This window comes from Macaca fascicularis, chromosome 1 (assembly GCF_037993035.2).
Source record: "Macaca fascicularis isolate 582-1 chromosome 1, T2T-MFA8v1.1".
Taxonomy (NCBI): domain Eukaryota; kingdom Metazoa; phylum Chordata; class Mammalia; order Primates; family Cercopithecidae; genus Macaca; species Macaca fascicularis.
In genome coordinates, this window is record NC_088375.1 from 100,719,183 (window position 1) to 100,733,977 (window position 14,795).

The 14,795-nt window shown below is 39.6% G+C and overlaps 1 protein-coding gene across 6 annotated transcripts in view; it reads left to right on the forward strand.

The window, feature by feature from the left end:
* COPA (COPI coat complex subunit alpha) overlaps positions 1–14,795 on the forward strand; it is a 53,285-nt gene that overhangs the window by 1,800 nt on the left and 36,690 nt on the right. For all 6 annotated transcript variants that reach the window (XM_074039338.1, XM_005541256.3, XM_005541257.3 and 3 more), the window contains exons 2-6: positions 1,048–1,161; positions 1,360–1,433; positions 5,963–6,043; positions 7,583–7,659; positions 8,701–8,810. Coding sequence is in view for 2 of the 6 variants with exons in the window: in XM_005541256.3 (XP_005541313.1) it covers positions 1,048–1,161; positions 1,360–1,433; positions 5,963–6,043; positions 7,583–7,659; positions 8,701–8,810 (456 nt within the window). In the remaining 4 variants the exon portion in view is untranslated. The remainder of the gene's footprint in view (positions 1–1,047; positions 1,162–1,359; positions 1,434–5,962; positions 6,044–7,582; positions 7,660–8,700; positions 8,811–14,795) is intronic.

Genomic DNA, 14,795 nt, shown 5'->3' on the forward strand with positions numbered 1-14,795 from the left:
AGAAGTATCTTCAGTAGGCTCTTCTGATAGCCAAAAATTGGGGGACAAAGGTAAATGCCTGTTAGAATAATGTAAAAGTTTGCAGAACAACATCATAATGTGATCCCCACTTTCATAAAATAGTAAGGCCTATGTCTATGTGTAACTGCATTACAAATCTGAAAGGGTACACTCCAAACTGTTAGTAGTTGTTACCTCTGGGGACTTCCATTTCCAGTCTTGATAGAATAACAAACAAAATGTATGAAACAAAGGTTCATACATTGCTCACAGACGTTGGGTGACACGCAGTGCAGGGAAATGATTCTTGAGAGAAGGGAAATAAACAAGGTGAGTCCTATGATTGTCATAGATTACTGCCTAGAGAGTTTTCAGGCTTCAGTGAAAAGGGGAATCCCTTGTTCTTTCTGAGGAGACAAAAGTTTAGAGTGTGGGGAAGCAAAGATGCTAGATTTTGCAGGGCAAAATGCTGGAGAAGAGGGGGCTGCAGAGAGAGAGCACTAGAGGTCTGCAGGATGTCCTCTCGGGTCTTTGAGTACTGATCTGCATGTGAGAAAACTATTCAAAACCTGACAAAGAACCACTGGAAAGGAGAAGGCAGAGCAATCCCCAGAGCTCACACAGGGCTGGGACTAGTTTGTGTTCCTACTGGCCAGAATGGAAAGACTTCCTGATATTATAGAGCTTCAAATAGAGACCTCAGATGGGCTATTGCTTTAATAATGGTTCCAGATTAAGCCTAGAATGAAGGCTGCTGTAGCCCCCCTGTAATAGAACCTAAAAGCAAGCCTTGAAAGGATCAACTGATTCCAAGTAACTTAATTGCATCCTAGAGCAAAGCCCAACAATATTTAAAGGAATATAACAAACATCTAGTACCAAACATAAAATTCATGATGTCTGGCATCCAGTAAAAAATCATCAAGTGCGTCGAATGAATAAATGAGCCTAGGATTAACCTTGCTGTTTCTTTTTCTTATCAGAATTGACAGAAGGTGACATCATGGGGCTTAGTTAGCTCATTGTATCATTTTCTATTTTTTTCAGGGCTCAGCTTTCACCCCAAAAGACCTTGGATCCTGACGAGTTTACATAATGGGGTCATCCAGTTGTGGGACTATCGGATGTGCACTCTCATTGACAAGTTTGATGAACACGATGGTGAGCTATTTCTAAGAGGAAGTTAAAGGAGTATAAGTATTTATCATATCCTGGGGTATTTAAAGCCTTGTTTGACATGGATTCCTCTATGATTAAAGAATGTGGAAGTGATAAAACTGAAAAATCCTGAATAGGAATCACCTTAGATATTAGAAAGGATAGCTCTCTCTAACATACATTGCCTGCCTTCTCCACCAGGTCCAGTGCGAGGCATTGACTTCCATAAGCAGCAGCCACTGTTCGTCTCTGGAGGAGATGACTATAAGATTAAGGTACAGAGGGTCTGTCATGACTGAGAATAAAGGACAGAGGATGTGGGAAGGTTTGGGAATCATGAAAGGGACTGAAAGACAGGGAAGTTCATTCATACAGAGCTCAGGCTTTTGACAACATTATCTGGAGAACTTACCCAGCAAACATTTATTGAATGCTTACTGTGTACCAGACACTGTTTTCTTTTTTGGGAATTCGAAAATAAATAAGAAATGACTTCTGTTTTCAAGGAGCTTTTATTCTAATAGAGGAGATAAACATATATCCAAGTAATAGCATGTACAGTTTGGTGAGTGATGTAATAGAGAGAGATTCACAGTGAAATAGGAAAGAGCAGTACAGGTGCAAAGACAAAAGGCACGATACAGCTAGATACAGGGCAACTCTTATTAGTTTTGTATGGAGAAAACCTGAAGAAATGTTGAGAGAAGGGGCAGAAGATGAGAGGGGCCAGATCATGGAGTACCTGTTTGCAGCGCTCAGGAGTTTAGATGTTATCATGCAGATAACAAGGAGCAATTTAAGGAACTTAAATACAGGAGTGATATCAGATTTATATGTTTTTAAAATGATTACTTGGTGGTAATTAAAGAAAAGATTGGATGATTTGGGCAGAACTGGAGGCAAAGATTCCAGTCAGGAAACCTGAGCTTAGGTAGTAGCATTTGAAATGGAGAGAAGGAGATGGATGTGAGAATTTAAGAAAATGAATCAGTATATCCGTTGGATGATAGTAAATAAGGAGAAATAAATAAGATGGCCAATAAGGAGAAATAAAGGCCAATAAGGAGAAATAAATGGGATGACTTTCAGGCTTCTAGTTTAGGTCACTGTGTAAAGGGGGTGTCATTAACTAGGAAGGGAAAATCAGGAGGAGATAGTTTTCTGGAGTGGAAGAGAATGGGTAATGAATTCCATCTTGTCTCTGATAATTTTGAGGGAGCTAAGAGACAGTCTAGTTGAGGTGTCTGTGCTAGAAATATATTTGTGATTTGTCATCATGAAGGGAGGAGCCAAAGGAGAAGCAGTAGAAGATATTGCTCAAGGATACGTTGAATAAGAAGATAGACCATCATTTAAGGGAGAGAGAGGAAGTAGAGTTAGTATGGGAAACAGTGATTTGAGGGGTTCCAGATGAACCAAGAGGGAGAAGAAGCCCCTTGCATGCCAAGGAAGAAGAGAATTTTGGGAAGGAGAAAGCATTTAGAATAAGATCAAGACTGAGAAATAACCTTTAAAGTGCTAAATTTGGAAGGCCTTAGTATAAAAAGAGGAAGCAGACAGAATATAGGCAATTCTTTGAAGACGATTGACTATCATAATAGCGAAAGTTAGAGCCAGAGACTAGCAACCTATAAAAATAAATCAAAATTTCCTTTATTTACTTCCTTTAGTTGTTTTCATTAAGTCTATCTATCAAACCAAACCAGTGAAATTTACTTGATAAAAAGGTAAAGCCTTTTTCATAAGCAACTTCAAGAAGTTATATATTGTGATTATACCACAGAACTTAGGTGACAGGAGTAATGAGTGACAGCTGCCTACAGAGAAAAGAGCTATTGGAATTATAGGAAGGACATTTATTTCTGTTTTCTAGTTTTTAAGCACCACATCCTGGGGCAATCAAAACTCAAATCACCTGATAGATCTCAGAAGCCCATAAGGATATCACCTCATTATAATATTTTTGTATTTGTTGTTTATAGTGATGAACATTGAGTATCAAGAATGGTTAACTTGGGATTCTTATAATCTGTTTAAAAAGGAAAAACTGGGTGTTAATTAAGAAAAAAGTTTTCCCAAAATGACTAATACTTTGGAAAAGAAATAATCTTCCACTTATGAAATGTCCAGAATAGGTAAATCTATTGAAACAGAAAGTAGACTAGTGATTGTCTAGGGTTGGAGGGGTTGGGAGGAAATGAGGAGTGATGGCTAATGGGTATGAATTTCTTAGGGGAGTGAATAAAAATGTCCTAAAATTGATGGTTGCACAACTGTGAATATAGTAAAAACCATTGAATTTTATACTTTAGATGAATAAATTGTATGGTATTTGAACTGTATCTCAATAAAGCTATTATTAAAACAAAGGAATTCTTTACTAGCTGGTAGGTGTATAGTACTATCATTTGGTGGAGTTTTTGTTTGTTTGTTTGTTTGTTTGTTTGTTTGTTATTTGTGACCGAGTCTGCGCTGTCGCCCAGGCTGGAGTGCAATGGCGTGATCTCGGCTCACCGCAACCTCCACCTCCCGGGTTCAAGTGATTCTCCTGCCTCAGGTTCCTGAGTAACTTGAATAACAGGCATGCGCCACCACGCCCGGCTAATTGTGTATTTTTAGTAGAGATGGGGTTTCTCCATGTTGGTCAGGCTGTTCTCAAACTCCCAACCTTGGGTGATCTTCCTGCCTCAGCCTCCCAAAGTGCTGGGATTACAGGCGTGAGCCACCGTACCCAGCCCATTCAGTGGTTTTAATTAATTTAATTTCTCTGATGACTAATAAACTTGAACATTTTTTCATAAAAAGGGGGATTATCTAGAAAAGTTATGTCTGTGGACTATCATATTGCTTGCTATATCCAGATAAATTAGTATAATCTTCATTTACAAAGAGTAAGATGGGGAGCCCAGCAAATGGTCAGAGTATTGGTCTAAAACACCTATAAGTCTTTAAGGATTTACAGTTTTGGAGCTTGACTTAGGCCATTGAAGGAGTCAAGACATTTTGAAGCTAGAAATATGAAAGTTTAAAACACTGAACTCTATAAGGGGGAAAAAGTCAGTTAAAGAATAGTGTTTATGGTATGATCTAATTTTTATGTGGAACTCCACTGTGTACATGTGTATTTATATGTAACTGATTGAATAGATAGAGGCGAAGGTATTGGAATACTTTAACTTTTCATGTTATTCTTATTTCCATGCATAATGCTTGCTGAGCACTTACCTAGTGTCAGCCACTGTGTTAGGTGGTAAGGGTATAGTGTTGAGCATGCTGGGCAAGAACCCTGCCTTAAGGAACTCAGCATTCTTGTTTGGAAGATCATACTTTTGGATTGTTTGAATTTGTTATAGGAAATGATATTTTTATAATTTACTAAAGAAAAGTTAAAAATTAGAAATAGTAACAAGCTGGCCCAGATTGATTATAAACAAATATTAAAAAGAAATTTTAAAAAATTAAATGAAATAAAAAGAAAAATGCATCTGGTCTCTTATTTTTGTACCTTTTAGGGGATTTTCTGAATGAGGAAGATAAGCTATTTTATATTTATGCTCCTGGTTTTCGTGTCTTCAGTTGTGTTCGTTGATGCCTAGTACTTTGGTAGTTGACTCAGCTTCACATCTGAATATGATATTGTTTCTCTGCTTAGCTCAGCCTTACTGAGCAATGTAGTATTTTCCATGTAATAAGTTAAAGTCTGTTTGCTTGACAGTTGAGTACAGACCACATATGTACGGGCGTCATTTGCCGTCAGGGTAGGAGTCTAAGAAGCTGATGCTGTATATTACTGTTCCCCTTGGAGTCATGGTATCTATCTGTCCTACTTTTTTTTGAGATCAGGCCTCTCTGTCGCCCAAGCTGGAGTCCTGTGGTGCGATCTCGACTTACCGCAACCTTGGCCTCCCAGGTTCAAGTGATCCTGCTGCTGCAGCCTCCCAAGTAGCTGGGATCACATCCGGCTAATTTTTTTTGTATTTTTGTAGAGACAGAGTTTCCCCGTGTTGGCCAGTCCGGTCTCAAACTCCTGACCTCAGGTGATCCCCCCTTGACCTCCCAAAATGCTGGGATTACAGGCATGAGCCATCGTGCCCGGCCTGTCATACTTTTTAAAAGTGATGGGTAAAGCATTAAGGGGCCTGTATTCAAGCTGAGAGCACAATTATGCAGTAGAAAAAAGAGTTTCAAATCAAGCCCTGGATAAATATTTCCCGCTACTAAATACAGATGGTGTCTTCCCAAAGAAAGAAAAACTTTTCTCTTTTTTTTTTTCGAGACCGGGTCTGACTCTGTCGCCCAGGCTGGAGTACAATGGCATGATTTTGGCTCATTGCAATCTCTGCCTCCCGGGTTCAAGTGATTCTCCTGCCTCAGCCTCCAGAGTAGCTGGGACTATAGGCGAATGCCACCATGCCTGGCTAATTTTTTGTATTTTTAGTAGAGACGGGGTTTCACTGTGTTAGCCAGGGTGGTTTATTCTCTTGACCTTGTGATTCACCCACCTCGACTTCCCAAAGTGCTGGGATTACAGGCATGAGCTACTGCGCCCAGCCTGAAAAACTTCAATAATTTCATATTTATCTTTTCCCTAATCATACCCCAACCCCACATTGTTTATCTGACTTATAGTTTCATTCTTGTTCTTTTTCCCTCAAATCTTAAGGCTTCCTACCAAGGTTCCTACCTATTTAGAAATGCCAGAGTACAAATATGTATGTAAACCCGTATTTATATACATATTTCTATCTCTATAGAGGCCCAATAGCTATATTTCTGTTTCTTAGTTTGATTTCTGTCTTTCCAGGTTTGGAATTACAAGCTTCGGCGCTGTCTTTTCACATTGCTTGGGCACTTAGATTATATTCGCACCACGTTTTTTCATCATGTAAGTAGTCATGGGGCGCTAGTTTTGGAGCATTCTTACTTTCCCCATAGTAATCTTTATTTGATCCTTGAGAACCCATGTTTTAATAACAGAGTTGTTTTTGGAGTGGCTCTTCTACAATCTGTGTGGTATTGACCTTTCTGCTTTGTTTCTTTCTGCAAAAGGAAGCACTTGGGATTGTACTGAATTTAATTTTATTGGATTCAGTGGATTCTATGGGAAGTCATTGTTTCTCTGTAGGGAAAAGTAGGGATTTGATTTCAGGTTTGCTGAACCAAAAAACAAAAGTTTGCCAACTAATCCCATGTAGGGTATTATTAGTAAGTAGTAGGTGTGTCTGGAAGATCAGACTAAGATGCCATTTTGATGAGCTAACAAACGTTGTGAAGTATTAACAATCATACCCCCTCTATCCTAGGATTTTTGGGTCTGGTGGAGGCTGTTCCCTTAGCCAGGCTTACTACTTTCTTTGAGCTGCCAGGTATCATAGTAGATTTAGATAGTGAGATTACAAGACTCCCAACCTCTGAATCAATTTGCAACCTGAGAGGATCTCCTTATAATTCTGTGTATTAGCATTAACTTGTACTATTCTTTGATTGCCAGTAAATTAAGTCTTTGAATTAAGTTAGAATATGATGAAATAAACAATAATTTACTGGTTGAGTATACATTGTTTCTTTAATTAAAAAATTTTAGGATAGGAGAGAATGAGAAAATTACAATTTAAACATTTCAGAATGATAACCACTCAGTAAGATAATTTAAGTAGGAATTGTTTGTCATTGCCATAAAGGACTTCCTGAAGACCCTTGCCTAGAACAAGTTGCCATCTACCTGGAAAGTTATGAAAAACCTTATTTTCTTTCATTTTACCAGCTTAGTAAATACGTGTGTGCGTTATACTTTCTAAGCTTTGTGCTAAATACGGATGTTAGAGATACTATCTCTGTATTGAAGGTAGAGATACTGTCTGTCTTCAGTGTTTAACACAAAGCTTAGCAAGTGTAGTAAGAAGGAAGTGTAAATAAGAAATACTTCCTTTTCTCAACAATCTTACAGATTCCAAAAAGGTTAAATTGTCTTTATATGTTACTTTCTGCTTTGCTTGCTGAGACCTGGGAATTTTTTGAAACTGGACAGAAAGAAGTCAGACAATAAAATAATATTCCCATCCTGGAGTTAAAGGTAGAAGAATCTTTCACAGGATCTTAATTTACATGATTAACTATATATAAATACACACACACACATATAGAAGAAAATGTAAATGTATGTGTCACTATCTGCCTCTGAGAATCTATTATGCCTCTGACTGGCTTCCATTCTTAAGTCTTATAGGTGAAAGTGCCGAAGTTGAAAAAAGCTGTTAGAGTGGTAGAGAAAAGGCAACAGCTAACCTGGTAGCAAAAGCAGCAGCCCCTTTGCTAATGTAGCTGAACTGTTAAGCAATGCAATTCTTTAGAGAAAAATGATTACAAGAGGCTGATGAAACAAATTTGTTTAATGTTTAAAGCCTTTGTCTGGAATATCTTTCAGGAATATCCCTGGATTCTGAGTGCCTCAGATGATCAGACCATCCGAGTGTGGAATTGGCAATCTAGAACCTGTGTTTGGTAAAGCAGGAGGCAGAGGGCTCAAAAAGAGTCTTCATTTTTCCTACTTTTTCATAATCAGCTTCTCTTACAACAATCTTCTCCCTTCCCAAATGGCTATGTCGGCTGATTAATTACTGATTGTATTTGTAGGATGCTTTTAAGTGCAAAATAATAAATGTAGAGGCAATCCCATATGTGAATCTGGATCTTCCAATAATTTCTTACCAGGAAGAGAAGTCATACAGCCTTTTAGAACAAGAAATTTTAGCTGGTTTTCAATTATTTTCCCAGAAAACCTGAGTCAAGGTCTAGACCTTTGTTTTGTTTTGTGTTTGGAGCTGGAGCTTTACATAGAACCTTCCACGAAGAGTTAGGGACCATTTAAAGTGATGGCCTTGGCCTGGCACCATGGCTCACGCCTGTAATTCCAACACTTTGGGATGCCAAGGCGGGCAAATCACGTGAGTTCATGAGTTCGAGACCAACCTGGCCAAGATGGCGAAACCCTGTCTCTACTAAAAATTCAAAAATAAGCTGGACATGGTGGCGCGTGCCTGCAGTCCCAGCTACTTGGGAGGCTGAGGCAGAGAATTGCTTGAACTGGGGAGGCAGAGGTTGCAGTGAGCCAAGATTGTGCCATTGCATTCCAGCCTAGGCAACAGAGTGAAACTCCGTCTCAAAAAAATAATAATAATAAAAAATAAAGTGATGGCCTTTAAATGAGATACCTTACTAAAATCTCACAGATAATTTACAGTATGAATTACTGAGATTACATTTATTTTGATATTATAAAATATTTTTGAGAGGAGAGCTATGCAATCTCAGTTCTCCTGAAATCAGTAATATTTAAATACTAAAGCATTAGAGGCAAGAAGAGAACTGTTGTTAAAATAGCTGACTGGGCTTATTATTAGTTCACAATTGGTAGGATGACCTACCTTTGTCTCCATAAAAATATAATTGGATAAGCATTTATTGAATATGGAGAAAGGTATTTAGTTTAGGAGTCTGTTGACTTCCACCTCTAATTTGGTATTGTCTTTTTTTTTCTTGCAGTGTGTTAACAGGGCACAACCATTATGTGATGTGTGCTCAATTCCACCCCTCAGAAGACTTGGTAGTATCAGCCAGCCTGGACCAGACTGTGCGCGTTTGGGATATTTCTGGTGAGCTGCCCATGTTCAGGGGACAACCTGGTCATGTCTGGTGCAAAACTGCAATTGCTTAAAATAGTGAGGAGAGTTGACTTAGAACTGGAAAATTTAGAATATTCTGTTTTATAATAGCATCTTTGTTTCTGAGGGTGTTGAATCTGCTTTGATCGTTCTTCATATTGGAAGTCTTCTCTAAGAAAAGAGGTAACTCTAGAAAATTCATTTGATTTGAAGAAATTTTAACTTTCTAGTTAGATCAGGTTTTAGTTAAAATCTATATTCTGTTGGGACATTTGATTAAGAATCAGGCTTTCCACTACAAATAAGAAAAAAATACATCTATGACAAAAAGAAATTTTTAGAATAGATTAATACAGGGAAACAAGACTGTTGGACCCTGTTGCTTTATTTAAAAATAGTAAAATTTCACTATTACATTTCTTCTAGTGCAAGGAGCATGGTTGGGTTCTAGGAGTTGGTAACTTTTATGTCCAGAATACCTTTTTTTTTTTTTTTTCTGAGAGGGAGTGTTGCTTTGTTGCCCAGGCTAGAGTGCAGTGGTGCAATGATCTTGGCTCACTGCAACCTCCACCTCCCGGGTTTAAGCAATTCTCCTCCCTCAGCCTCCTGAGTAGCTGGGACTACAGGCGCATGTGACCACGCCTGGCTAATTTTGGTATCTTAATTAAAGACGGGGTTTCCCCATATTGGCCAGGCTGGTCTCAAACTCCTGACCTCGTAATCCGCCTGCCTTGGCCTCCCAAAGTGCTGGGATTACAGGTGTGAGCCACTGTGCCTGGCCTTTTTTTTTTTGAGATGGAATCTCACTCTGTTGCCCAGGCTGAAATGCAGTGGCACGATCTTGGCTCACTACAACCTCTGCCTCCTGGGTTCAAGCGATTCTTGTGCCTCAGCCTCCTGTGTAATTAAGATTACAGGTGTGTGCCACCACACACAGCTAATTTTTGTATTTTTAGTAGAGACAGGGTTTCACCATGTTGGCCAGGCTGGTCTCGAACTCCTGACCTCAGGTGATTCACCCACCTTGCCCTCCCAAAGTGCTGAGATTACAGACGTGAGCCACTGTGCCTGGCCCGGAATACCTTTTAATGGACAGATTTAGGACTAGAAATTAAACAATTTATAGATTATGGATAGTTGGGATAATTCCTCCTTTTACAGTTTACATATCTTTATTTTGAGACAAGGATTTAAATGTTTAGTCTTATATAGAGGAGATCTAAGAAGGTGCTACCTAGAGAATTTAAATGCAGAGTGGACTGTACCTGTGAGAATGATGGAAGTGCTTCATGGTGGAATAGAGAAATCAAACACTAAATGCTGTAGTTCCCTGACCAGTTAGTATTTGTTGTTTCTTTCATTCTTTTTTTTTTTTTTTTAACTTTTATTTATTTATTTTTTTTCTTGAGACAGTCTCACTCTGTCACCTGGACTGGAGTGCCATGGCATGATCTCAGCTCACTATAACCTCTGCCTCCCGGATTCAAGCAATTCTTATTCCTCCACCTCCCGTGTAGCTGGGATTACAGATATGTGCCACCGTGCCCAGCTACTTTTTGTATTTTTAGTAGAGACAGGGTTTCACCATGTTGGCCAGGCTGGTCTCAAGCTCCTGATCTCAGGTGATCTGCCCACCTTTGCCTCCCAAAGTGCTGAGATTACAGGCACGAGCCACAATGCCCAGCCTGTTGTTTCTTTCTATTCATTTCCTTAGAAATTCTTGGAGATTTGAGTTCTTTGAAATGTCAGTGACTGGACTACAAAACATGTTTTTCATTCTATGAAAGGAAGGCCCCCCTCATAGATCTTTGTTTGGTTCTTTGTAATAAAGGAGTCATCCTCTGCATTGTACAGCGGAGGTGATAACTGTTCCCAACTCCATTGTGGCATGGGGGGCTGGGACAATAATGGCACTTGTTTTTATAGACCATTAATGAACAGCAAGCTGAAAATTTGGATTCTGGGATACAGCATTTGGAATGTTGGAATAGCAGTTGTTTAGGTTAATGTAGCATAGAAACAAGACAAGGGGAGATGGAGACAATTGTAGAGTAGAACCTCTAGATCATGCTGTCTTTGTAGTTTTCAAAGGCTTAGAATGAAAGGGAGTAGTATAAACGAGGTATTGGAGATAGGGCAGTTGTACACTCTTTCCCTAGGGCTTTGCCATTGCAGTTTTTCATCAGACTGACAAGGTTTTTTGAAGTACACCCAGATGTGACCAGCCATGCCAACAGGAGGAGCTAGACACAGGCACTGTGAACCTGTGTCCTCTCCTCTCCTCACTACCAGTACCAGGGAGCTTAGCATCTACTCTCCCAGTAACCTCACTATGGCTTTCCATGATTTTTCACCGTGTGCACATTCAAAGCACTCTCTCTGTCTCAGGATATAGGAGCCTGATGGGGTTGGATCCCAATTCATGCTGTTCAGTCTCACTGTTACCCAGGCTGGAGTGCAGTGTCATGATTTCAGCTCACTACAACCTCCACCTCCTGGGTTCAATTACCCTGCCTCAGCCTTCCAAGTAGCTGGGACTACAAGCACATGCCACCATGCCCAGCTAATTTTTGTGTTTTTAGTAGAGGCAGGGTTTCACTATTTTGGCCAGGCTAGTTTTGAACTCCTGACCTCAAGTGATTTGGCTGCCTCAGCCTCCCAAAGTGCTGGGATTACAAGCATGAGCCACTGCCCCCGGCCGGCAATTATCCAGAATAGCCTTTGTCAACCTGGATTCTGTGAGAGAATTAAGTGCTATAGAAAGTACTTTCAGTGGCTGTTTCCATAGTTCTTCCAAGAATGGTATATAGCTAATGCTATTCTAGATCATAGAAAATTTATTACATACCTAAACTGATGCATTCAGGCATTGAGACTTAATTCTTTTCCAGAACACCAGGTCGAGAAGGACTCCATTCTAAGAGTAATGTTTGTGCCACCTGATGCCAGCCCAGCATGTTCCCTGCAGTCTAGCCAGTGCCGTTTGGGGGCAATCAGGTGGTTGGATTATTGGTGATCATGAAATGCTCAAGGCACGAAATACTTTTCTTTACCTTTTGCAGACAGAGAACATTTTTACATCAAAAATAAGGGCCCTAGATCAGGGAAGAGAGGGAGAGAGTGTGACACCATGGGGTTTATACTTGCTTTTGAATGTGTGAAGTGCATGAATTACTATATAATAATCTTGCAATTGCTATACTTTATTTATGTGGTAGTGAGAATTTTGTGCTAACTTGCTGTACTAATGTGAATGCTGTCTTTACCATTTCTAAGTGTTGTTCTTTACCCACAACTCTTGACTTCCAGTAACCCCTTAACCAGAGTGGAAGGAGATGCTTTGGTGTTTAACAAAGTGCAAGAAGCTTTTGGGTTAGACTTTTATGCTTTCCTTCTGTAGAAATCAGCATATTCTTTTTCAGCAGAGTTCTTTTTTGCTATTGGGTTCAAATAAGTCAGAAAACAGGAAGAGTAATTAGCTTTCCGATCTGTTAAAGACCAGTGCTTATATTTCCAAAACAGAGAAGTTAGTTCTGAATAAGAGTATGAATACTCCCAAATTTAGAGGACTAATTCTAATTTTTTTGACTATCTTTTTTTGAAAGGGACACTCTCTGAGTTAGTTAAGCAATAAGAGAATATAGAGATCTTTAAAGGAAAACCTATCTCTTGATACCTCTCCCATGGAGATTGAGCCCCACTGGGCTTAGCTTAACCTGAATCTTTTGTGTTAGCCTGGCAAAAACTATTTATTTAAAAGGGAATGTATTTACAAACCTATATATAAAAGATTACTTTCTTAACTTGAGCTCCCAAGTAAACTGACAGTTAAATTATTTTAATAGGCTTGTACCTTTGCATGTCAAGCCCATGTAATTCAGGCTCAGTCTTTGAAATGGCTACTAAAAAAGTATTAATTTGCTGCCAAATCCTGTTATCATCCCTCTCTTTTTCCTGCTTTCCCTGGTCCGTATTGGGAGGTGTGCATCAAACTGGTCCATTCTGAGAGTGTCCTCTCCTCCCTCTGGATTTGGGTAGCTGCTGTAGAAATTTTCCGTCTGTCGTTCAGTCCTAGCGAGTGGCTTGTTGAAGGCTCAAATATTTCTTCTCTAAGTATCTTTTCACTGCCTGTCACCATTCATCTGTCTGTTTTTGCCCTTCCCCTTTTCCTGGATCATTACACGCAAATGCAACAAAGCCTTCCATTCTGTCATACAGCTTTCCTTTTAATGTGTTTGTTGAAGCTTATTGGAGGTGAAGTTTCTCACAGCTGTCTATCTTTGTATTTTCCTTTGAATCTGTTTCATATACCAGACTCATTAGAAAAAGTTGACAGATCTTATTAAAGGGACAAGTGTAATAAGTGAAAGGAGGCATCCCAGCAATGAAGTATTTATGAACCTTTGGGAGAATACATTGTAAAGCATCAGCTTTATTTCTGTCTACCTACCGGCTAAATGCTCATCTTGGACAGAGGACAAAATAATTTTAAAGTTGTTGTGGCCTTCTAAGCTCTTGCTTCTCCAGTGTTAACATGTAGGTGCCACTATAACAGAAGAGATATATCACAGTTTTAAAACAATAAATATAAATGCGGTTATTAAACTTAAGTTCTTATATTTTCCTACAGATGGCAAAGTTTAGGCTTAAAATGACTTAGGTTTTCTTTCCTTGTTTTTTGAGACAGAGTCTCACTCTGTTGCCCGGGCTGGAGTGCAGTGGCGCGATCTCAGCTCATCGCAGCCTCCATCTCCCAGGTTCAAGTGATTCTCCTGCCTCAGCCTCCCAAGTAGCTGGGATTACAGACATGCACCGCCATGCCCAGCTAATTTTTGTATTTTTAGTAGAGACAGGGTTTCACCGTTTGAGCCAGGATGGTCTGGAACTGCTGACCTCAGGTGTTCCACCTGCCTCGGCCTCCCAAAGTGCTGGGATTACAGACGTGAGCCACTGCGCCCAGCCTCCTTTTTTTTTTAATTTGAGACAGAATTTCGTTCTTTCGCCCAGGCTGGAGTGAAGTGGCACAGTCTTGGCTCACTGCAACCTCTGTGCTACACCCCCGCCAACCTGCCCCCGGGTTCAAGCAGTTCCCCTGCCTCAGCCTCCCTAGTAGCTGGGATTACAGGCGTGCGCCACCATGCCTGACTAATTTTTGTATGTTTAGTAGAGATGGGGTTTTGCCATGTTGATCAGGCTGATCTCAAACTCCTGACCTCAGGTGATTCACCCACTTCGGCCTCCCAAAGTGCTAGGATTACAGGCGTGAGCCATCACACCCAGCCTTCAGGTTTTATTTTCAATAAGAGTTTTTGTTTTCCATTATATGTAACTATCTTTTTAAAAAAATTTTACAAGTACTGGGTAATTTCATCTTCCACTTTCCCCCTAAAATATTTCAAAAGATAGGATTTTAGTCTCAATTCTTTTTTTCTCGTCTACAAACTGTTACAGTTTTACCTGCTTGCTCATTCCAAAGGTTTGTTATCAGAATCCAGTTACATAGCATACACTCTGAAAACTGCAAAGTACTTTTTGAATGTGAGATAGTAGTAGTGTTATCATAATTTTGGTTCTGACTGTAGCACAAATAGCTTTTAAAGATAGTTGTACTTGAGCCATATATGTGGGTCCTCTACAAATAAGACTGTTATTATTCTGGTGTCTTTTTCCATTGTTTTTAGGTTAGAGCCTAATTCCTCCCAGTAAAACTAGCCTCCAAAGGTTTTAATGGCAAAATCCAAGTATTCAAATCTATAATCAGCCTTTTAAGCAGGAACTTAAAAGGACATGACAGTTTTAATTATCTTGTTCCTTGTCCAAGAGTCAAGTAGTAGGCATGAGTACACTTTTTTACATGGCTTGTGGTTTTACATTATCTTATACCAAATAGCTGTTTTGTCCTTAATAGGCCTAGTTTCTGTAACCCATTTGGAACTTCCCCCATCAGCTGTCGAAAAGCTTCAAGTTGAGAAACAC